Source organism: Corythoichthys intestinalis, chromosome 3 (assembly GCF_030265065.1).
Source record: "Corythoichthys intestinalis isolate RoL2023-P3 chromosome 3, ASM3026506v1, whole genome shotgun sequence".
In the NCBI taxonomy this organism is placed as follows: domain Eukaryota; kingdom Metazoa; phylum Chordata; class Actinopteri; order Syngnathiformes; family Syngnathidae; genus Corythoichthys; species Corythoichthys intestinalis.
This window is the reverse complement of record NC_080397.1, coordinates 53,910,261-53,935,511: the sequence shown is the minus strand read 5'-3', so window position 1 is coordinate 53,935,511 and position 25,251 is coordinate 53,910,261. Positions and strand designations below refer to the sequence as shown.

The following is a 25,251-nucleotide window of genomic DNA, read 5'->3' as shown; positions in this document are numbered from 1 at the left end:
AGCTGGTTGAAGTGGCTGGGGAGAGGGAAGTCTGGGCTTCACTGTTAAAGCTGCTGCCCCCGCGACCCGACCCCGGAACAAGCGGAAGATAATGGATGGATGGATGGACATTTCAAAAACCAGAAGCCATTCATTTACGAATGTGATTGCACTTTAGTTTACATATTTAAATGTTCAGATATTAAGATTTGAATGAGGCAAAATAACATGCTTTTTCTCTCAAATATATTGTTATAATCATTTGTGTCGGATGTACTGTAATTATTTTCGGTATAAAAATTAATTTGGTGTTCAAAAAGTCTTTTTTCAAACTTGAGTCTTGAAAAAGAGGGTCGTCTTATAATCAGGGTCATCTTATATTCGGGCCAATACGGTATATTGGAGGGATTGCCTCTTTGGCAGCCCCCCTCCGCAGATATGTTTTACATATCAGTTGGCCCTCCTCAGTGTTGTCACCGATGACTTGAAAAGAAATTTAATAGCTGATTATTGATTATGCCTCAAAAAAGTAATCTAGTTACTTTACTGATTACCTCATTGTCGAAGTAACTAAGTTACTTTAAAATTAATTTATCAGTTACTTTCTACCAATTTTTCACCCTTTGCTGCCTCAACATAGGAATGACAACAGAAAAATGTCATCGCATGTAATTGACTATCCGAGAATTGAATTTAAAGGAGAAAAGTAAGCATCTTCGAGTTAGCAGGGGTTTAATTAGTCGATTGAGTTTATTTCAACCATCATTGACTCGCGCTAGCTTAGCTACTCCGGAGCCCTGAAACTAACAAATAACTGACAAACAGCACGGAATTTTTTCAAATCAACTCCAAGGACTAATTATACCCCTGCCAACTCAAAGATAAAAGCCTAATGTCAAAAATGTTGAACTTCCCCTTTAAAATAAAATAAAGACCTAGCCCTTAAAATGTTGCCTATAAAAGTTTTAAAGCAATAAAACAAACAATAAAAATGAATGAAATGATCAAGAATCCTACAGTCCCTGACAAAAGTCTTGTCGTTTATCCATTTTGTAGAAACAACTGGTTTCGCAATCAAAAGCTATTTGACGAATATAATGTAACATGCCACTTTCTTCTCTTTGTAGATTGCTCTTCTGAAATATTTTCCTTTCACCTCTGCACATCCCGAGCAGACCTTATCCACATCAGCACCAAGTCCAAGCCCACCAAGTCCAGTACCTTCCCACACACAAACTGCCAGTAGAGAAAGAATTGGTGAGTGGTGAAAATTGCTATTGTTGGGTCTGGGGGGCAAATATGTTGCCTAGGGTACCAAATTGGTCAGGAACGGCCCTGTTTGTAGTATGACTAGGGCAAAAAATTGGCTACGTTTTCATAGCATGTGACCCTTCCTCCTATCTCCCTATCTCAGAGGACAGCCTATTCACGGTTCAGCTCTTCAGTTCACTGCCGTTGGCCCCATTCAGTCACATCATTTGTCAACAAACATTTCAACTATGTTACTCAACGGAAAAGTCATATGCATTCCTCAGCAGCACTCGCTGTCTGACGCATTTTCCTGCAGTTTAATACTTACTTTGCATGTACAGTGGGGCAAATAAGTATTTAGTCAACCACTAATTGTGCAAGTTCTCCCACTTGAAAATATTAGAGAGGCCTGTAATTGTCAACATGGGTAAACCTCAACCATGAGAGAGAGAATATGGAGAAAAAAAAACAGAAAATCACATTGTTTGATTTTTAAAGAATTTATTTGCAAATCATGGTGGAAAATAAGTATTTGGTCTATAGACCCTACCCACCGACGTCACAAAATCACTGCTCGCTGTATGGTTCCGCCCCTTTGTCCATCATTTTGTGTCTGTATTATCAATGGTCTCAATTGATCGAGCAATTTATAATGCATTTCATGGAAGACCCGGTGCTTTCGGATGCCGTAAACTCACTTGATGCGTTGCATAAAAGGCGTTATGTGGAAAAGCTTCAGTTTATCCATTCGCCAGATCCATATTTGATGCCTAAATCGAAGTTTTTCGACCCGCTGTCTCTGCCGTATTTGCCTGACATCTGCTAGCTACCCTGATATGTACAACTATCTTGTCCACACAAAATCAGCCTATTCTCACGAAAGTTTGAAAAACTTTAAGAGCTTGGAGGTTTATAAATACTTCGTTGCTGGTTGGGTGAAACAGGTCCTCGTCCACGAAAATTCGGCAGGAATCTATCTTGTGCTTGGAAAGGTGAGTTACGAAATTTTCAATTCAAAATCTTTTGTTATTGCTAACATCCACAGTCAAGTCTAATGTATTTCATGTCGTTTGTCAATGGAGTTAGGGCTTTTAATGTTTATATGGTTTAGCGATAGCACTCTCACTACATACATACGTGTATGTTGTCGGCGATTAGCCTAGCAATGATCTTAATTGTGGTTGTCAGCCCAAAACCCTCTAAATATATATTAAATGCATCTTACCAGATATAAAATGACTACTACATAATCTGTGGTAATCGTTTGGAGCCCAGTTTTCTCGTTGAATTGCAGCAGCCCATCTCGCTCTCTTCTCTCCAGGTCTCTCGGAATCCGGTAGAACTTCAAGTCTCTCCGTCTTCTCCGTCTATCTTCTCTGTTATTGCAACCGACCGCCACACACGCCTTCACCATTTTGATTATTAATGTTAACGGGCAGAAAAACACGTCGTAAATAGGAGGAATGTACGTAGCCGTAACAGGTAAACATGATGTGTTGACGGACAATTGGGCGGCACCAGTCAGGAGGAAGGAGTTGTGACGTCACGTGGGTAGGGTCTGTACCAAAAGTTAATCTCAATACTTTGTTATGTACCCTCTGTTGGCAATAACAGAGGCCAAACGTTTTCTGTAACTCTTCACAAGCTTTTCACACACTGTTGCTGGTATTTTGATCCATTCCTCCATGCAGATCTCCTTTAGAGCAGTGATGTTTTGGGGCTGTCGTTGGGCAACACAGACTTTCAACTCCCTCCTCACCCCGTGGCGTCAAAATGATAACAAGAACGGTGAGCAAAAATCCCAGAACCACTAGCGGGGACCTAGTGAATGACCTACAGAGAGCTGGGACCACAGTAACAAAGGCTACTATCAGTAACACAATGCGCCGCCAGGAACTCAAATCCTGCACTGCCAGACGTGTCCCCCTGCTGAAGAAAGTACACGTCCAGGCCATAACACATTCTCCCAGTCCTCTTTTGGATCACCCAAATGCTCTCTAGCGAACCGCAGACAGGCCTGAATAAGTCCAGGCGTTTTGCTTTGCATCCGCACATTGACGTGACTCATCACCATCAGACTCAGATAACTGCAGTAAATTGGGAAACCTCCATGCCGTCCGTGGAATAAAATAAATAATAAATATCGGTGGAAACTGATCACGCTACACAAGCACTTTATTATGATTGTTGTTAACACTTGTGTATGTAAATTTGATGTTGGTAGATTGTTTTCTTCTTGGAGATGAAATGCATGTGTGGCAGCTTAGCATTTTTTTTGGGGGGGGGACATTTGCCGTCATATATTTGGAATCAAAGCACCGTGTACCGGAATAGCATTCCGGCCTTGAATCTTATACTGGAACTGCGTTCCGGACCTGAATCCTAAACCGGAACTGCGTTCCTGACCGTTCTGGCCCACTTTCACCTCTGGTTCTGGCTCATACTGTCTGCTGATCCGACAAGTGAATCCATACTGAGTTATGGGCGGCTCCGTTTGAAATTGGATCCAAATTTGCATTACATCTGACCCATGTCCACTCCAGTTATATTTTCCTATCGGGGAATCTGGACTACATCTGGCCCAATGCTGGCCCAGATTGGGTAACATGTGTGCCATATCCGGGCCATACATTGATGTCGTGTCTGCTACTTTGGACCAGTTCTGGCCCAAAACTCTTTGCTGATTGGCAAGTGAATCCAGGCTGAGTTTGGCCCATTGTTTAAAAAGAAACAAGCGCGGATCCATTTTACAAAGTTGGGCCAAAATTTGCAGTACATCTGGCTCATGTCCGCTCCAGTTATGTTTTGCTATCTGCGATATTTGGGTCACTGTCAATCCAAGGCCATTATAATCACTTTTCTTCCCAGTTTTATCTCTGCTATGTTAAATTGTAGCACGTGTGTGCAATCAATAAATCACACACAGTGGCGCCACTAGGGGGTGGCTACGGCCACCCCTATAAATTGGTTGGCAACCCCACTGGCCACCCTGCTTGCCAGTATATCGTTAGATTGTTGTACTGTAGCATCAGTTATGCATTTCTTCCCAAATGAATGCATTTATTTTGTTTAGTTAAATGTAGGGCTGTCAAATTTATCACGTTAACGGGCGCTAATCAATTTTTAAAAATTAATCACGTGAAAATATTTATCGCAATTAATGCATTCGCGGTACCACTCATTCACGCATTGCCACAAACAGCCTACAATGGCGTCGTTTTACTTATATAAAGAGATAAGAGGCAGAGTGGAGTAGATACAAGCATTCATTGGGGCCGTGCCTTTTAATTGGCAAAAGCTTTGTCATCTCTCCCACAGCAACTATAAATATTGTGGGAAGCGAGGTGGGGAAGAATGACAGAAGTTGATCTTTTTCTTTACACCCTGTAGTGTACCCAACGCAGAGAAGATGTTGCATTTGCAGCCACCACACACAATCATGGTTCCACCACTTCCCATCATGCATTTGGGCAGAACAGTTAGGTCGCTACAGTATCATTTACTGAAAGCTCAACAAATACACTAGATGGCAATATTTAGTCACAATATACAAACTCACATTCATCCTTTAAGAATTACAAGTCATTCTATCTGTGGATCCCTTTCACAGAAAGAATGTTAATAAAGTTAATGCCGTCTTGTGGATTTATTGTTATAATAAACAAATACAGTACCTATGTACAGTATGTTGAATGTATATATTAGAGCTGTCCCAACTAGTCGACATAGTCGATGTCATCTTTTGAACATTTTGACCAATTCCATTGTAGATTTGGCTTTATGTTTTGGATCATTGTCCTGTTGGAAGATAAATCTCCGTCCCAGTCTCAGGTCTTGTGCAGACACCAACAGGTTTTCTTCCAGAATGTTCCTGTATTTGGCTGCATCCATCTTCCCGTCAATCTTAACCATCTTCCCTGTCCCTGCTGAAGAAAAGCAGGCCCAAACCATGATGCTGCCACCACCATGTTTGACAGTGGGGATGGTGTGTTCAGGGTGATGAGCTGTGTTGCTTTTACGCCAAACATATCGTTTTGCATTATGGCCAAAAAGTTAAATTTTGGTTTCATCTGACCAGAGCACCTTCTTCCACATGTTTGGTGTGTCTTCCAGGTGGCTTGTGGCAAACTTTAAACGAGAGTTTTTTAGGGATATCTTTGAGAAATGGCTTTCTTCTTGCCACTCTTCCATAAAGGCCAGATTTGTGCAGTGTACGACTGATTGTTGTCCTATGGACAAACTCTCCCACCTCAGCTGTAGATCTCTGCAGTTCATTCAGAGTGATCATGGGCCTCTTGGCTGCATCTCTGATCAGTTTTCTCCTTGTTTGAGAAGAAAGTTTGGAAGGACGGCCGGGTCTTGGTCGATTTGCAGTGGTCTGATGCTCCTTCCATTTCAATATGATGGCTTGCACAGTGCTCCTTGAGATGTTTAAAGCTTGGGAAATCTTTTTGTATCCAAATCCGGCTTTAAACTTCTCCACAACAGTATCTCGGACCTGCCTGGTGTGTTCCTTGGTTTTCATAATGCTCTCTGCACTTTAAACAGAACCCTGAGACTATCACAGAGCAGGTGTATTTATACGGAGACTTGATTACACACAGGTGGATTCTATTTATCATCATCGGTCATTTAGGACAACATTGGATCATTCAGAGATCCTCACTGAACTTCTGGAGTCAGTTTGCTGCACTGAAAGTAAATGGGGCTGAATAATATTGCACGCCCCACTTTTCAGTTTTTTTTTTTTTGTTAAAAAAGTTTAAATTATCCAATAAATGTTGTTCCACTTCACGATTGTGTCCCACTTGTTGTTGATTCTTGACAAAAAAATTAAATTTCATATCTTTATGTTTGAAGCCTGAAATGTGGCGAAAGGTTGCAAGATTCAAGGGGGCCGAATACTTTTGCAAGGCACTGTATATAATGTTAAAAGGTCATAAATATATACAGTATATACAGTGATTGGACTCAAGGGCGAGATTCTCAATGATAAGGTAATAAATTAAGATGAAGGCAATTCATATAGGCAATTCATTGATATACAAATAAGGTTTAAAAGGGAAAAGGTGAAAAGTTTTCGTTAATTTCTAATTGTGTTGTTTTATTTGTGTGCACCGTAGCTCTTACGGTGTGATTACATCAAGGATGGAATAAAAGTTGTAAACCATCAGTTTAAGAGACCATCTTTTCAATCGGGATGCTACACTAGTTAATTCTATCAGCATTTGAACTCATTGTTTATTTGGGATTTATTGTTGTTATTTACGTGTTTATTTGTACTTTAGTAAATAGTTTGTGTTCTAATATGTTTTTTATGAATTGATAAGCGTCAACAAAAATTTCATTGCTAAATTAGTAAACAAAAACAAAAAAAAAAATTTTTTTTTTAATTATTAGATTATTAGATTAGTCGACTAATCGTAAAAATAGTCGGCTGACTAATCGGGAGAAAATTAGTCGATTGGGACAGCCCTAGTATATATCCGTCTTATCTTATCTTTCCATTCCAACAATAATTTACAGAAAAATATGGCATATTTTAGAGATGGTTTGAATTGCGATTAATTACGATTAATTAATTTTTAAGCTGTGATTAACTCGATTAACAATTTTAATCATTTGACAGCCCTAGTTAAATGTACACCTTATGCCTAATATATACATAACAGAATAAAACTGTTGTTGTTGTGTTAGGGACTATGCACAATAAATCATTAGTCATCATCATCAAATATTACACTATACACCAAAGTATATCAGTAACTGTGTCCTTAAGTCTTTTCTGATAGTTTTCCCCTGACCTTTTTACTGCAATGATATAATGAAAACCTGAAATTATGGCTTTTAGTTTTGGCCACCCCAAGATTTTAAGTGGCCCCATCTGGCCACCCCTATGAAAACTTTCTGGAGGCGCTACTGATCACACTGTGCTCACCGGCAAAGATACATGTGTCTTCAGGACATGCATAACGTAGTACTGTTTTTGGCACCGACAAAGTAAATGGTTACACTGTCAATCTTGAGGAGCTGTCACATTAAAGAATGGTAGGGGCTTTAATATACAGTACAATCTGACGAGATAAAGCAAAAACAATAGCAGACAATATTGCCGTATTTACACCAAGTCTAAAATGTTCAATTTCTTGTTCAAACATAATGTGTAGCAATTTCTTCTGTTTGGTAGTCCCCTGTTGTTTGTTCCCCGCTTATATCCCGTTGCTCACTCTGTGGTTCAGGCCCTGTGACTATTTGTGTAAGGTTGGCTTCCTCCATGGCACTCAGGTTGAGTCTCAGCTGTTCTTTTTCATTGAGAATAACCTCTTCAATAGCTCTTTGCTGCTCCTCTTTCTTTTTCTTATCTTCCTCCATTTTTTCCCGCTTCTCCTGCTTCTTCATCTTCCAGAAATAGCACAGATTTTTCTCCGGGTAGGTGACTTTGGCCAGAGGGAGTTTAAATATCTTATTGGTTTCTGTAGTGATGAGCAAAAATGTAAGCGCCGAGAGACAGAAGGGCCACGTGCAGGCCGGGAGACCAAACTGTTGACAAAACATATAAAAGCTTGGATTTAGCACCACTTTCATTTGGATGGAGTTAATATGATAATGATTCCGGGTTCAGAGAACGTACTGCTGACATGATGTTGGCGATGGCAGAACCCAGGTACGCACAGAAAAATCCTGCAGAGTGAAAGAGAAAAAAAATTTGAAGTGTGACTCGTGACATTTGTCCCATAAAATGGGATTAGAATGGCAGCTCACCACAAGTAATAGCAAGCAGGTGAACTTGCCAAGTCAGGGCATAAAACATTCCACCAATGGCGATGCATGCCAGCACACAGTTGTATCCCCATAGGCCAAAATAAATTGCACCAAATGGAGCTGCCAAAGCCAGGCCTGCTAAGCAAATATGCAAATCACAACACAATACAGTAGATCACGATGACTACAGTGGTATGAAAAAATATCCGAACCTTTTGGAATTTTCTCACATTTCTGCATGAAATCACAATAAAATGTGATCTGATCTTTGTCGAAATCACACATATGAAAAAAGAGTGGCTGGCAAACAATTATAAGTTTTCACATTTTAATGAGGATAGTAGAGGTGGGAATCTTTGGGCACCTTACGATTCGATTACGATTCAGAGGCTCCGATTCGATTATAAATCGATTATTGATGCACCACAACCCCCTACCCCCCCGCTTTTAATTTTTTGTACACTAGTTCCAAAATTGTTCAAAAATCCTCTCAGGCTAAACAAACTACTATTTCAGTATCAAGTTAACCGTTAAAAACAGTAAATAAAATACTCAAGTCCCCATTCTGTATCGGCAGCTTTAAACTACATTCAATTAATTTAATGTTGTGAATCAACCATTAAACTTGTTAGAATTGCTCCCGTTATTCCATAATTTCCCTTCTGTCTACTTTCGACATGAAAGTTTTAAAACTGTTTCATCATTTAAAGATAGATTCAAGTCAAGATTTTGCCGATTTGGAGTTTTTTTTTTTTTTTTTAGATAAAAAGTAATTAGGTGTTCTGGGGGGGATTTACATGAGCTCCTGGGTAGGGTTTCTGATGAAATTTGTAAATTAAAAACATGGTTTGACAGAAACAAATTATCATTAAACTTAAGTAAAACAAAATTCATGTTATTTAGCAGATGCAATAAAAATAGTGAAGTACAAATACACATAGATGGGGTAAATATTGAAAGGGTCTATGAAAACAAGTTTCTTGGGGTAGTTATTGATGAGAAGATTAACTGGAAAGCTCATACAAAACACATACAAAGTAAATTATCAAGAAGCATTTCAGTCCTGAGTAAAGCAAAACACAATCTTGACCATTAATCACTCCACATACTTTAGTGTTTTTTAATCCTGCCATATTTACACTACTGTGCAGAAGTCTGGGGTAATACCGTATTGGCCCGAATATAAGACGGTTTTTTGCACTGAAATAAGATTGAAAAAGAGGAGGTCGTCTTATAACTGCGGCCTAAAAAAATAAAAAAAAATAAAAAACTGCGGCCTAGACATATAGCCATTCACGACGCTGGATGGCGCCAGTCATCAATGAATCGAATGCTGAACGCGACTCCGGCGGCCAAAGCGAACCCCTGACACGAAGAAGAAAGTGGTAAGAAGGAAAAGAGAAGAAAATACCGGTAATAGAAGAGATAACCGAAAATGGAGAAACTTCGCGACAATTTGGAGAAAAGTGGGTCGAAGATTGGCCAGGTTAACCGTTAGCTGAGGAGAAGTTATGACGCAAACTTCAAGCTGATGGTGATAAATGAGGCGGTGTCTTCAAACAACTGCAAAGCGGCTGTGAAATATGGTGTCACAGAGTGTAATGTACGGAGATGGAGAGCTCAAAAAGATCGCCTAAAAAATGCTCACAGTCAGAGAAAAGCTTTCCGTGGTCGTTTCTGTATAAAAATTAATTTGGTGTTCAAAAAGTCTTTTTTCAAACTTGAGTCTTGAAAAAGAGGGGATCGTCTTATAATCGGGGTCGTCTTATATTCGGGCCAATACGGTACTTATAAATGTACAATAAATTCAATATCCATTTTACAAAAAAAGAGCCATAAGAATAGTAAATAATGCCGGTTTTAGGGATCATACAAAAACAGTATCTACAGTCCCTTGCAAAAGTATTCGGCCCCCTTGAACCTTGCAACCTTTCGCCACATTTCAGGCTTCAAACATAAAGATATAAAATTTTAATTTTTTGTCAAGAATCAACAACAAGTGGGACACAATCGTGAAGTGGGAACAAAATTTATTGGATAATTTAAACTTTTTTAACAAATAAAAAACTGAAAAGTGGGGCGTGCAATATTATTCGGCCCCCTTGCGTTAATACTTTGTAGCGCCACCTTTTGCTCCAATTACAGCTGCAAGTCGCTTGGGGTATGTTTCTATCAGTTTTGCACATCGAGATACTGACATTCTTGCCCATTCTTCCTTGCAAAACAGCTCGAGCTCAGTGAGGTTGGATGGAGAGTTTGTGAACAGCAGTCTTCAGCTCTTTCCACAGATTCTCGATTGGATTCAGGTCTGGACTTTGACTTGGCCATTCTAACACCTGGATACGTTTATTTTTGAACCATTCCATTGTAGATTTGGCTTTATGTTTTGGATCATTGTCCTGTTGGAAGATAAATCTCCGTCCCAGTCTCAGGTCTTGTGCAGATACCAACAGGTTTTCTTCCAGAATGTTCCTGTATTTGGCTGTATCCATCTTCCCGTCAATTTTAACCATCTTCCCTGTCCCTGCTGAAGAAAAGCAGGCCCAAACCATGATGCTGCCACCACCATGTTTGACAGTGGGGATGGTGTGTTCAGGGTGATGAGCTGTGTTGCTTTTACGCCAAACATATCGTTTTGCATTGTGGCCAAAAAGTTCAATTTTGGTTTCATCTGACCAGAGCACCTTCTTCCACATGTTTGGTGTGTCTCCCAGGTGGCTTGTGGCAAACTTTAAACGAAACTTTTTATGGATATCTTTGAGAAATGGCTTTCTTCTTGACACTCTTCCATAAAGGCCAGATTTGTGCAGTGTACGACTGATTATTGTCCTATGGACAGACTCTCCCACCTCAGCTGTAGATCTCTGCAGTTCATCCAGAGTGATCATGGGCCTCTTGGCTGCATCTCTGATCAGTTTTCTCCTTGTTTGAGAAGAAAGTTTGGAAGGAGACCCGGCCGTCTTGGTAGATTTGCAGTGGTCTGAGACTATTACAGAGCAGGTGCATTTATACGGAGACTTGATTACACACAGGTGGATTCTATTTATCATCATAGGTCATTTAGGACAACATTGGATCATTCAGAGATCCTCACTGAACTTCTGGAGTGAGTTTGCTGCACTGAAAGTAAAGGGGCCGAATAATATTGCACGCCCCACTTTTCAGTTTTTTATTTGTTAAAAAAGTTGAAATTATCCAATAAATGGGGTTCCACTTTACGATTGTGTCCCACTTGTTGTTGATTCTTGACAAAGAAATTAAATTTCATATCTTTATGTTTGAAGCCTGAAATGTGGCGAAAGGTTGCAAGATTCAAGGAGGCCGAATACTTTTGCAAGGCACTGTAAATTCCAGAACATTGAAATTCATGGACTTGGTTCATTTTCAAACAGCTCAGCTAATGTATAAGCCTTTACACAGGTCGCTTCCTGGCAATATATAGAAATTATTTTTTAACAGAGAAGGACAATACAGTTTGAGGCGGGAGCTTCACTTACAGCATCACTTTGTGTTTCAGTTTGTGGAGTGAAGCTGTGGAATAAACTAGATGAGGGGCTCAAGCAATGTCCAAGCATGACCCAGTTTAGGAAGTGGTACAAGCACATGGTTTTCACTGGGTATGGGGAAGAGGAAGGGGTTCAATTATAGGGGGTTTTCACATATCTGTTATGGGGCAAGTCCCGTTTATTTTGGTTTATCTTGCATCTTATATATATATATATATATATATATGGTTATTTAGTTTATTTCTTTGTTAATATGAGTACTAGTTACATAGGGCGGACAGATATAATTAAGGAATAGAAATGACGGGTAGGTTTTAAGAAGCAAATGTTTCATCCTACTCCTTTTTGGACACAATGAATAAATTCTGAGCTTGTTTATTATTATCATTATTATTATTGTCTTAACTATTGTTGCTGTTATCTCGAGAATATCATTGTTTCTGTCTGATTTTTTTATTGTTGTTCGTTTGTTTTGGTTGTCTATTATTTTTATTTTTTTCTCATGTCCAAATAAAGCATTAATTCATTCATTCATTCACACTTTTTTTCATCTGTTTGATTTTGACAAAGATCAGCTCACATATGATAGTGATTTTATGCAGAAATGTTAGAAATTCCAAAAGGTTCAGATACTTTTTCATACCACTGTACTTGGATCGCTCACAAACAAAACTGTGCATTTGGCATTTTATAAAAGACATCTTGATTGATGTGTTTTGATAACCTATTAACTCATTAGCTGCCATTGACAGCACGTGGCATACAATCCACCGCGTCCTCCGCTGCCAGCCTCTCCAAATCAAAATGGATTGGAAGCTTAGTGCCGTCAATGGCACTCAAACATGTGCGTTCACAGCCAGTCCTCCCCAATTAAATGAACTGAACGTCTAATGTTATCAATGACAGATAAGGAGCTAAATATAGAATTCATTTCCCAAACTCACCTGAAAGCATGCCAATGGTAGAGCCGAGGACAGCGTGAGCGCACGTGATGGGGGAGGAGATGAAGAGAGAGATGATGAAGATGCCTCCTGTCCAAGGGTTGTCACAGCCGTAGACCTGGCCGATCCCCACAGGCACGGACATGAATAGCTGAGGAGATTTTTTCCGAAAGTTACAAATCAGCCTGCATGGGTCTCGAATTACTGGAAAAAACAGTCATCTGTGGAGCTAATTTGTGTTCTGGCACTGGCGAGCAGTGTTGTCAGTAATCTGTAATCTGATTACTTTCCTTCAGTAACGAGCAATCTAACGCGTTCATTTTTCCAAGCCAGTAATCTGATTAAAGTTAGTTTCCTCAGTGCCTGTGCGTTACTATTTTGTTGTTGCCTCATACTGTATGTAGAATGAAGAATATTGTTGTAATGTACGAAGAGCATTTTAATAGAAAATACTGCTCTTGAGTTTGGGGATGACATCACATCTCACGTTTTCTCGTCGGAAAAAAACGGGTCATGTGTATTACCATGCTGTGTGCGCGCCGCCAGCCACGGCGGTCAGCAACATAGCCTGGCTATCTATCAGGATGCTAACAGTAAAGGAGCCGGAGAGATACAACAAACGGCTGCATTTTGTCACTGGAGATACAGCCATTACTTCACATATCCATCCAGTAAAGATGACAAAAATATCTCCGTGCGTTGCAAACTCTGCGCTGGCTCAGAAAGACCGCTAAAAACTCGACATCTAATTCAACAAGGAAGCACTTGGAAATACAGCACAACGCGAAAAAACTCGAAACAAAGCCGACAGGTAACGAGACAGCCAGCACTTCTACAGTTTGTAACCAGCCTTTATAATATGTGTAATTATGTACATTTTATAGTTAGAGTTTGTAATCATGGGCATAGTTTTACATTTGTGGGACCGGGTGAAAAGCATGTTGAATACTCTGAAACAAAAGTCAAAAGTTTGGACACACTTAATCATTTTTGCGTTTTATATATTTTCACTACTATTGTAAATTCTCACTGAAGACATCAAAACTATGAACGAACATGTGGAATGGCAAAAAAGTGAAATGACTGAAAACAGGTTTTGTATTCTACATTCTTCAAAGTATCCACCTTTGAGGTGTCTCCAAACTTTGGCCAATACTGTATTTACTGTATATATATATATATATATATATATATATATAGTTCCAATCATGTTTTTTGCTCCCGATCCGATCCCGATCGTTTTAGTCTGAGTATCTGCCGATCCCGATATTTCCCGATCCGATTGCTTTTTTTTGCTCAATTCCAATCATTCCCGATAATTTTTCCCAATCATATGCATTTTGGCAATGCATTAAGAAAAAAATGAATAAAACTCGGACGAATATATACATTCAACATACAGTACATAAGTACTTTATTTGTTTATTATGACTATAAATCCTCAAGATGGCATTTACATTATTAACATTCTTTCTGTGAGAGGGATCCACAGATAGAAAGACTTGTGACTTTGTATATTGTGACTAAATATTGCCATCTAGTGTATTTGTTGAGCTTTCAGTAAATAATACTGTAGACATGCCCCAATGCATTGTGGGAAGTGGAGCCATGACTGTGCGTAGTGCTACCAATTGATATATCTTCTCTGCGTTGGGAAATAAGTTTTGGTGTTAAGAAAAAGAGCAATTGCTACCTTGCTTCCCCACATTGCTTCCCATGATATTTCTAATCGTAGGGAGAGGGATTGTAAGGCTTTAGCCAATTAAAAAAATGCCCGAAAGGCTGCCAAAATTCACTCTACTCATTTTACGCTGCCTTTTATCTCTCTATTTAGGTAAAACGGCGCCATTCCAGATTGAGCGCGACAATGCGTGAGTGGGTCGTGCAGTGCATGCATTAATTGCGTTAAATATTTTAACGTGATACATTTACAAAATGATTAATGACCGCCGTTATCGGGACAAATTTGATAACCCTACCTTAAGCCTAAACTAAAGACTCTGGATGAGTGTAACATATTATGTCTGTAATGTTAAATACAATTAGAAAACGATTTAATTAAAAAAATATATATATATATTAAAAAAAGGCATGGATGATATTTTTTTTCCGATTCCAATACTTTGAAAATGACGCGATCGGACCCGATCGACATCTTTAAATAACACAGTGCGAATACAATATATATTAATAGATCAAGTACACCTCTCTAATATATATATATATGTATATATATATTTCCACACATCTTGATACTGTTCGAGTTCAATCACCTGTTCAAGTTGTTGTTGGTAGAGTTTGAAAGCTTAGGTTTAAAGAAATTCTAAACATCCATCTTTCCTCCTCTGGTGTAGTTTTGGCTAAGCAAGTGATTTTGACCCATTATGAAAACTTTACGTTGTAGGATTTTTGTTCATTTCATTAATTTTTGTTGTTCGTTTTATTGCTTTACAACTTTTATAGACAAAATTTTAACGTCTAGGTCTTTATTTCAAAGGGGAAGTTCAGAATTTTTTACATTAGGCTTCATCTTGGAGTTAGCGGGGGTTTAATTAGTCGTTGGAGTTGATTTAAACAAATTTCGTGCAGTTTGTCAGGTTTTTGTTAGTTTTAGAGCTCCGGAATGGCTAAGCTAGGGCGAGTCAATGGTGGTTGAAATCAAGTCCATCGACTAATTAAACCCCCGCTAACTCAAAGATTAAGCTTTATGTAAAAAACTCAACTACACGCGATGACATTTGTCTGTTATTTTTATGTTGAGGCAGCAAAAGGAGAAAAATTGGTTAAAAAGTAACTGATAAGTTACTTTTAAAGTAAGTTAGTTACTTTGATAATAAAGTAATCAGTAAAGTAACTAGATTACTTATTTGAGGTGTAATCAGTAATTAAATTACTTTTTTAAGTAATCCGTGACAACACTGCTGGCGAGGTTGCTGTTTTTCATAAGGTGTAATGAATCAGTTGTGTGTTTTAACTCTAACCTTGGCAAGATTGATTTCCTCCCAGGTGATATTTGGCAACTCAGTGCGTGGCTGTATGAGGACTTGGGGGAAGTGGTGGTTGTAATGGCCTGTGGCCACCATGTGAAGGCACACCAAGATGTTGAAGGGCAGCGTGAACACAGGCAGATCCCAACGACTATTAATGGAAGCCAAGGCACTGGACACAATTGGGCTGAAACAAACAAATGCAAATGTTATTGTAATAGTGCACAAGAAGTTCAACCTCTGATGGATTCATTAAATTGATTATGGGTTTCGTCTTAAGTAATGCGCCATGAATGATTTCTGCCAACTTTTCTGGGAAAATGGATCGGAAGCCTATTCGCTGTCATAGGCAGTGAATGAGATTTATAACATTTGTCCTCAATGGATTTGAACACTTCACGTAAGAAAATTGAGTCAGCTGTGCGAATTGCACTTTATTTCCAGACCCTAACCGTTTTTAAATTTAACCTAAATTAACTGCATTCCGTGGGTTCATTTAATATAATTTAAATTTTATGGCGAGATGATATCAATCTAGCACAGTGGTTCTTAACCTGTCTTCGATCGAACCCCAGGGGTTCGGCGAAGGTAAAGAAATGCACAGTCCTCTTTTTGTTCGCTGATTAAATCGAGGCAAGGTGGCTTTTTAGACAAGGTTTTGGACCGGTTTGCTTCCAATTTACAGGCTTAATCCATAACACAGAAACATCCCTAATTAAAATTCCAAACGACCTCCTCATAGCATCCGACTCTGGTCTATTATCAATCCTTGTCCTTCTCGATCTCACTGCTGCCTTCGACACCATTTCTCACCCAATCCTTCTCGACCAGCTCTCCTCCCATGGCATCACCCACACACCCCTTTCCTGGTTCACTTCCTACCTGTCCGACTGCACACAATTTGTCAAATTCGGCCCCCATAAATTGAAATACCTACCTGTCTCTGCTGGCGTGCCCCAGGGTTCTGTCCTGGGGCCGCTCCTCTTTATCATTTACATTCTCCCCTTCGGTTCCATCTACCGCAAACACAACATTCACTTCCACTGTTACACGGATGACATCAGGGGCGGACTGGGACTAAAAAGCAGCCCTGGACTTTGACTCAGCCCAGTCCACAAGAATCGCTGTACGAAGGGAAACACAGACCCTCTTGGGGGTCCGGGGGCATGCCACCCCAAGGAGAATTCTTTTTTTTTTTTTTACATTTTATTGTAAAATGCATCGATTTCGTGCACTTTGAGAGAAAAATGAAGAAAATGTGTCTAGACTGTGACTGTCTGACTTGGGGTGCTCAAAGTACTGCAAGGCTGAACTGGAGTTTGATTCATGATCTTCTGCACTAGCTCTATGATCAACCTGAATAAATAAATGAAAGAATTTATTTTTTAAAGCAAGTTTTATGTATCCAATTGATTATAATAGCACCTAACCTGTGTCTATAAAATGACTTAATTGTTTATGCCATAGTCAATCTTGCCACACAAATAATACATTTCAATGAAAATGCAATAAACATTTCAAGACAAATCCTGTATACATAACCTTCATTGGAAAGTATTAACCAGAAAACAAAGCAATACATAAATAATTAAAAAATATATATCATATCAATTTAACTACCTAAACTTTAAAGTAGTAAAACCTTTCATTTTATTAATATTTTGTTATATTTCTTCTGAATTAATATTTATGCCGCGTGTGCATATGTTGTTTTACAGCTAAAATATTTTTTCTTAGGAGAGTGATAGTAGGACTAGCATACTGTAACTTGACACGATTGCAAACGGGTACATGGACTAGCTGGCACTAACCCTTTAATTGTCATTTATTTCATTTAAAATGTACATAGCTACCTGGTGGATAACAATTACCAGTATACCGAGCAAGTAACCCTCTTCATCCCTACTTACTTGTTGCCTGGCACGGCCAGACTGTTCTCCCTGTATTTTTCAAACACTGAGAGAATAGCTGGAACAGCGGTGAGTCTGGAGTACCAGGCTAACTTACTTGCCCTACGCTTGTCTGGGGAACTTCCACCAATTTATCATTACCCCTTCCCTCTTCTTTCTCTCTCCCTGCACCGGCTGCACGTCAGAGTGGCTGCCGCTCACACTCTCTTGTGAAAATATTTGTCATCTTGTGACATTTTATTGCTTCGCTCTCTAGTTTCTTTAATTTTTCTCCCTAACCTTCTCTGCGCCACCCTTTTCTTTTTTTGCCACCACCATCCACATTGTGCATTAACGCTCGTCGCTATTTTGCTTCCACAAGGAACCAATGAAGGCTACTCTGTGCTTTCTTCGTTCTTCTATCAGATTGGCGGTGAACAGCCAGATGGATTGCTGCTACCTGTCGGATTGGATGCGAACTGTAGATAATCAGAGGATAGGGGGGGATAAAAACAGTGATGTATAATGATTGACGGCCGCCGGCCATCCAGGGCACCGGCCGTTCTGTGATCCTCCAGAACCCACAGATTACCAGTCCGCCCCTGGATGACACCCAGTTCTTCATTTCTTCAAAACCAACCTCCTCCCTTCCACCTTCCTACCTCACCCTCTGTTTAGATGACATTAACTCCTGGTTCTCCTCTAACTTCCTTCTACTCAACAGCTCAAAATAAAGAAGTCCTCCTAGTTGGAACCACCGCCATGCTCTCTCATGTTGATAAGTTCTTTATTACCATCAACAATCTACCGATCTCTCCTTCTACTCAGGTCAAGAGTCTGGGTGTCATCCTCGACAGCATGCTCTCCTTCTGGTCAGATATCAACAGCATCACCATATCAGCAGGGGTGAAAGTGGCGTGCCGAAACTCCCCGACGTGACGGTCGCCACGGAGCCAGAAATTTTATTTATTTATTTATTTCATTTTGGGAGGGGGGAGGGGTGTGTCAAACCTCTTAAACTACTGAAATGCAAAGAAAACAGTTTTACCATGGTTATTTCTATCACACATACAAAAACTGATTTTCATTCAAAATTGTATTTTTTTTAATGATTTGTAAAATAAACGTTAACAAAATCAGCAATGACCCCAACCTCCATGTTATGGCTCACTCAGCCTCCTCCTCCCACTCCTCACTGATTCTGCTGTGCACACCTGTCATCAATCACCACACCTGCCTCCACTTTACAATCAAGAGCCTACCACTACAAAAGACCGGTCTGCATGTCATTCAACGCCAGAGCTTCACCTAACCTCTCATGGTAAAGTACATGCCACTCACGCAACCAAACCTTGACTTATTCATATCTCTTTCTTCACAGCAACTCCAAGCCATCTCAGCCTTCCAACTCTGCAGTGCCTCCACCTCTCGCCATTCCTTTTTTTTTTATTTTCTTGTTTAATAAACGCGCCTTCAGGCTCCTCGTCACCTCTGCCTCCTCATTGCTGTGCTTTTGGGTCGAACATTCCAGCCACCATGACACTCCATCTCCTAATTTTTATTTCCCCTCATTTCCTTACATACTAAATCTCAATTTTAACTACTTAAGAACATAGGATATATAATAAAATTGAAGTTAATGTAAGTATTTCTTTTTTTCTATAATCAAGATATAAGTAACATACATTCAGAAAAATAAGTACAAATGACTTATATTATGCAGAGTGAAATGGAATATATTTTCAAGATCACGCAAACATAGACTTTTTAAATCATAAGGATATGAATAAGTACCCTAACATAAATGAACAAATTTCAGTCCAAAGTGAACATTGACATCTATGTTCTGAACCTCCCCATCAGAGTAATTAAAACTAAATATGATAAAAAAGCCACCTCAACTCTTTCGTTGCTCTTAAAGATTTCATCCATTTAATGTTGCATTGCCCTTTTTTTGTCGCATCAATTCAACAAGCTTTTTTTTTTTTGTTTTTTTTTTTTTTGTGGCTGTTCCAGAAAACATGCACATTTGAACCAATCAGAGCTACCAGGCCTTTTGCCTTGCTGCGTGCATTCGCACACTGACGTGACTCATCATTGTCAGACTCAGATAACTGCTGCAGCTGGGGAAACCTCCATGCCGTCCGTGGAATAAAATCAATATTAAATATTGGTGGAAATGGATTACGCTACACAAGCACTTTATTATGCTTGTTGTTAACACTTGTGTATGTAAATCTGATGTTGGTAGATTGTTTTCTTCTTGGAGCTGAAATGCATGAGTGGTAGCTTAGCATTTTTTTTACATAGGGTTTTGACAGTTGCTGTCATATTTTCGGAATCAAAGCACTGTGTAATGGAACAGCGTTCCGGCCCTGAATCTTATACCGGAACTGCCTTCCTGACCGTTCTGGCCCACTTTCACCCCTGCATATCAACCTAATTCCACCTTTTCAATACTTCTTGTCTCCTTCCTTCTCTCACCCGCCGTACCACTTCCACCCTGGTCTGTAGTCTAATAACCTCCCGGCTCGATTAATGTAACTCACTGCTCATTGGTCTCCCAAACAAGACACTCCAAAAACTGCAGCTCCTCCACAACTCAGCAGCACGCCTCATCACTCGGGCCCCCGCCACACACGACATCACCCCCATCCGGTGTCAACATCACTGGCTTCTAGTCAAACAAAGAATTGATTACAAGATCCTCATCCTTACCTTCAAAGAACTCCATGGCTTGGCCCCTCCCTACCTTTGCAATCTACTCTGTTTAAACAATTCCCCCTGTTCACTCCGCCCTTCCACTATCATCCAACTTTCTGTCCCCCGTGTCCATCTCTCCACCTTTGGTTCCAGAGCTTTTAGTCACTGTGCCCCCCAGCTCTGGAACTCCCTACCCCCTTATCTTCGCAGTATATCTACCCTTTCACTTTTAAAATCCAGACCCAAAACACACCTTTTCACTCTTTCTTACCCACCATGATCCCTAGCTCTGTTATATCTTTACATCTCTTTATCATGCTTTTCAACATTTTTTAATGAATGTTTTGTTGGTACTGTGATTCCATCTCTCTTGTAAAGCGCCTTTGTGTGGCTTTAAAAGCGCTCTAGAAATAAAATGTATTGTTATTGTTTCTTATAACTGTTAGCCCTTGATCTGTTGGGAGAAGGAACTGGTTTGCTCAGTGGAAGATTGACTCTCATTTGGTATGAGGGAATACAACAGACCAATGCGCAGCGTGGTCTTAAATTTTGATCTGTTTATAAAACATGCTGTCAAAATGAGATGAATTTTGAAAGGGAATTTGCTAAATTATTAGCTTGCCAGCATAAAAGTATAGGTTTTGAATTTGAAAAAAAAAAATCAGTATTTTCGAATTCCGAAGGGTTCGGTGAATCCACATGTGAAACTTTGTGGGGTTCGGTACCTTTAACATGGTTAAGAACCATGATTCAATATCTTACCACTAGTGTTGTCAGTAACGCGTTACGCGTTACTGTAATCAAATTACTTTTTTCAGTAACGAGTAATCTAACGCGTTCATTTTTCCACACCAGTAATCTGATTAAAGTTAGTTTCCTTAGTGTCTCTGCGTTACTATTTTTTCATTGCCTCATAACGTATGTAGAATGAAGAATGTTGTAGTCATGTACGAAGAGCATTTTGAATAGAAAATGCTAAAATAGTGGGTTCCCGGTACGTGTTTCCATGACAACCTCTTAGCTATTTCCTGTTTTGGTCTCGCGTCATATGTGTTGTGGGACTGAGGCGGGTGGACATTAGAGCCGAGGGTTGAGACGTTGCGAGGGAATGTTGATCAGTGGATACCCATGAATGAAGGTGAGTATTTTTCCTTCATTCTGGAGGGTATCAGCAAAAGGTTGGACCCCCTACATGCGCGACCGTATCGTAGCTTTGCCATAGCAACGAAGGGCAGTCATCGCTCCAAGTTGGCAAGCTTTGTTTACATCATATGCGTGTTGCACATTTATGCCGTGAGGTGATGTGTTCATTTAGCCTCTGTGGGATGTGTTGTAAGTCCGATTGAGTGTAAAGTTCTTAGTTGTCGCCACGTTTTGTGGCCAATTTGACTGCGTGTGTGTTGAGAGGAGTACTTCCGGGTTGTGCACGCGCATCTGCGCCCACCACCACCTTTGCAATTTTGTGCAGTCAGTTTGCATTGTTTTACATTAGCACTGATATGCTGTTAACCATAACCCGAAATTCAGAAGTTTTGACATTAGGCTTTATCTTAGAGGTAGCAGGGTTTAATTGGTCGGTGGAGTTGATTTCAACAAATTCCAAGCACTCTGTCAGATATTTGTTAGTTTCAGGGCACCGGGGTGGCTAAGCTAGCACGAAATTCTGATATCCCCTTTTAAATTCAATCATCGGAAAGTCAATTACATGTGATGATATTTTTCTGTTGTCATTCTTATGTTGAGGTGGCAAAGGGAGAAAAATGGGTAAAAAGTAACTGATAGGTTACTTTTAAAGTAACTTAGTTACCTTGATAATGAAGTAATCAGTAAAGTAACTAGATTCCTTTTTTAGGCGTAATCAGTAATCAGTAATTAAATTACTTTTTCAAGTAATCTGTGACAACACTGCTTACCACATCATGGACATGAAGATGTTCGGCAGCAAGAGCCACCAGTACCAGTTTCCGGCATTGGAGAAGACAGCCATCAACAAGCCAACTAAGATTCCATTGTATCCATAGAGTCCTGCAGCAATTGCACCCCTGAAAATATAGTATTTTTTATTCCGATACGACAGTCCAAACGTTTCATAAAGTACATATACCATACTATTTACCACATATTAATATTAAACTCATTGTTTTTTCCCCCAAAGTTATTTCAATAAATTAATTACATTTATTTAATATTATGTACCGTAATTTTTGGACTACAAGCCTCAACTTTTTCCCCTCACTTTAGTCCAGTGCGGCTTATTTGTTCTTTATTTGGTTTAATAGGTAACACTTTCTTTGACAGCGGTGTCATAAGACTGCCATAAGACCGTCATCATTATGACATGAAACTATTTTTGTCATTAATGACATTATGAATTATGTCACTAACTCCATTTATGTCCAGCTCAGATCTTTACATCCATTCAAAAGTGAGATAATTCGCCAGATACACAAAATGATCTGTCATCTGAAATCTGTCATAAGCATTCATGTCATAATTATGATGGTCTTATGACAGTGTTATGGCGACACTGTCAAATAAAGTGTTACCAAATACCATAACTAGCAATTAATGAAACAACTGGAACAGTAACTGAAGAAATAATTAGCACGGAATAGAAATTTTGATTGTTATTTACATCTGTAACGCTGCAATGCATGTTAGGAGGCATGTTGGATGACAAAAGTGTTGACAGCAGGTGGCAGCAGAGGTTGACTGTCTCCCCCAAGGGAGCAGTGATGGCCAAATGAAGCTTCTTCAAGCAATGAAACTTTGCAGCTGTGACGGCCCTGGCCGTTTAACTGTTGTTTTATTTTGAGAAGCCTCCAGTCAGCTGATCATCACCTCCGCCAGCTGGCTGCCTTCCCTCCCACTGTGACATAAGCTGATCGACACCGGACGGACAGATGACGTGGTTGATTTTGTAGGCGTTGATTTTGACACCTGTGGCGTAAAGGTGCAGTATGCCCTCAAAGGGAATTTACATCTGCATGCGCTTTCTTACCCGAATGCATCTATAACAGCATGCACCTTTATTTGAAAACCCGGATGAGTGAATGCACTAACCTGCTCTGCTGCAGAATGAGTGCTGAAATGGTGGCAAAGAGAGTTCCCACAAAGCCGTTGAGTGCCCACCAGTAGTTCTGCAGGATGAGGCCGGCAAAGATAATGAGGCCACTAAGCGGGTTGTTTACAAACATGACCTGGGCTGCCCCACGTAGGACCCAGTCCAGCAACTGTAGCAAGAAAAACTGTTCTACAAGACAAAGAAACAAGATAGCATGTTTTCAGTATCTTAAATCTGTCATTCGCAGGACACATACTCCAGAACTCGTATCAAAGTATGAATTTACTTGTAGAAATAAAATAACAATTAAATAAACCGTGAAATTCATGTTAGTCTGTTGATGTAATAAGTTGAATTTTGACATCAACATTACCATGGCGACCCTGAATCCTTTACATCAGTTGTCTAAAAATTTCAAGTCAACCAGTGGTTAAAAAAAACAAGTACTGGAAAAAGTATTCAGCTTTACTGGGAGTTATTGCTTTTTTCATTTAGTTATTGTTTTTTTTTTTGTTGCTTAAGCATAGACTTCACTATCAGTTGACGGGCCACGGGGGTGGGGGCAGATCCGTAGGGGGCCTATTTTCAAAAATTAAAATTCAAATATTTTCAAAACCAAAGCCGATAGTGACATAAAACCAAAACAGGCCCCTTCCTTAAAGTGCATGTGACACGAAAAAGCATGTTTATTTCATAATACACGCGGTATTTTATGCTCCTGAATGATATGGACCGCTTGGATATGTGTGGAAGCGATCGCTGTATTTATTTAGTTTTTTTAATCCCGCGCCATGAAAATGAGTGACTTCCGGCTTCGGTCTTGTATTGAGGAGGAGGGTGCTATGACGTGTACGGGAGAAGGACTCCTCTTCACTATACAGCCTACTGTTGTGCATGAGGACTAAGGATTCAGCTGATTTTGTGGATTAATACTTTTATTTTTCGCATCACGCCAGCCAAACGGCTGCAGAAAAATCTTGCTGTATGAAGGAGCGGCGTGTGCGCCTTTTTGGAGTTTCAAAAGGTTCCCATTCACTGTGGATATTGGCCAAAACAAGCCCTACTACTGTGGGACCATTGGACTTACGAGGAAGTGAGTAAACATCTTGTTTTGTATTATGTCAAATACGAATACAGCGATTACAAAGTAAACACTACAAACTTTCTTTAAATAAAGGACTACTTACGTTTGATCATTGATAGGCATGTAAAAAGCTTTCCTCATGCACATTAGCTGCACAACAACTGCAGCCGCCCTCATCCGGAGAACGAGCTGTAAATTGCTCTCCGCCGGGCAGTTTGCCGATCCGCAAAGACAATCGACAACCCAGTCGTCATGTCAAGTAATCCGGGCTAGTTATGTGTGATTTTCTGCTTCGAAGACTTTGAAACATCACTCGGTTGGGGTTAGCATGTCGGCTAGCTGTCACGCCTCTTGGTTTGTTTACATTCTCCGAAGCCGGGGAAGGGAAATGACATATGTCCAATTTAGGTGTCATAAAATATAATTCGGGAGGGGTGACAGTAAAGGTGAAGTCGACAGTTTTGACCATTATGGAGTAATTTTGCCATGTCGTCCTGAATAAATGCATTTTTATTATTTCATATTCCATTTAGCACAAGACTGTTATTTGTCATCACCGTGCCATATATTTAGCAGTTTGGGAAAATACTTGGATAAAAAGAATATCCTGTAAAAATACTGAAGATAAAGAGACAGAAACAATGACATTTTGCAGATCTCTTCGTCGCGTTTTCCTCGTTGTGAATAGTTCCCCCCCGACGAGCTGACTTGTCCTTCTCAAGCCATTTATTTAGCTACTGGGGAAAAATACTTGGATAAAAAGAATATCCTGTAAAAATATTGGAGTAGAGAGACTGAAACAATGACATTTTGCGGCTCTCTTCGTTGCGTTTTCCTAGTTCTGAATAATTCCCCCTCAATGGGCTGTATGGTAAAACCGATGAGCCCAGTCTCTCGCTGACGTCATCCACCTGTTGGGGACGCTAGAGCCCTATAATGGTAGGCGTGGCTAACCGGCAGATTAAAAGACTAATTTCTCGTCATCTGTGCTTTGCTAAATTGTTGTATATAGTCGAATCTTCTCAAAATATGATTCTAATTCACATAATAATGCTATTTAAGACTTTTTTTCTCCTGTCGTATGC

At 39.8% G+C, this 25,251-nt stretch overlaps 1 protein-coding gene across 4 annotated transcripts in view; it reads right to left on the bottom strand.

Moving 5' to 3' along the window:
- Positions 1-1,888: 1,888 nt before the first annotated feature.
- Positions 1,889-25,251, bottom strand: part of slc14a2 (solute carrier family 14 member 2) — a 42,412-nt gene continuing 19,049 nt past the window's right edge. For 2 of the 4 annotated variants that reach the window (XM_057831500.1, XM_057831499.1), the window contains exons 3-9: positions 23,082-23,271; positions 21,932-22,060; positions 15,421-15,613; positions 12,443-12,590; positions 7,993-8,130; positions 7,862-7,911; positions 1,889-7,770 (exon numbers count right to left, since the gene is read on the bottom strand). In XM_057831500.1, coding sequence (XP_057687483.1) covers positions 7,381-7,770; positions 7,862-7,911; positions 7,993-8,130; positions 12,443-12,590; positions 15,421-15,613; positions 21,932-22,060; positions 23,082-23,271 — 1,238 coding nt within the window. In that variant the 3' untranslated portion in view covers positions 1,889-7,380. The remainder of the gene's footprint in view (positions 7,771-7,861; positions 7,912-7,992; positions 8,131-12,442; positions 12,591-15,420; positions 15,614-21,931; positions 22,061-23,081; positions 23,272-25,251) is intronic. The other 2 variants (XM_057831497.1, XM_057831498.1) reach the window with 2 other exon arrangements.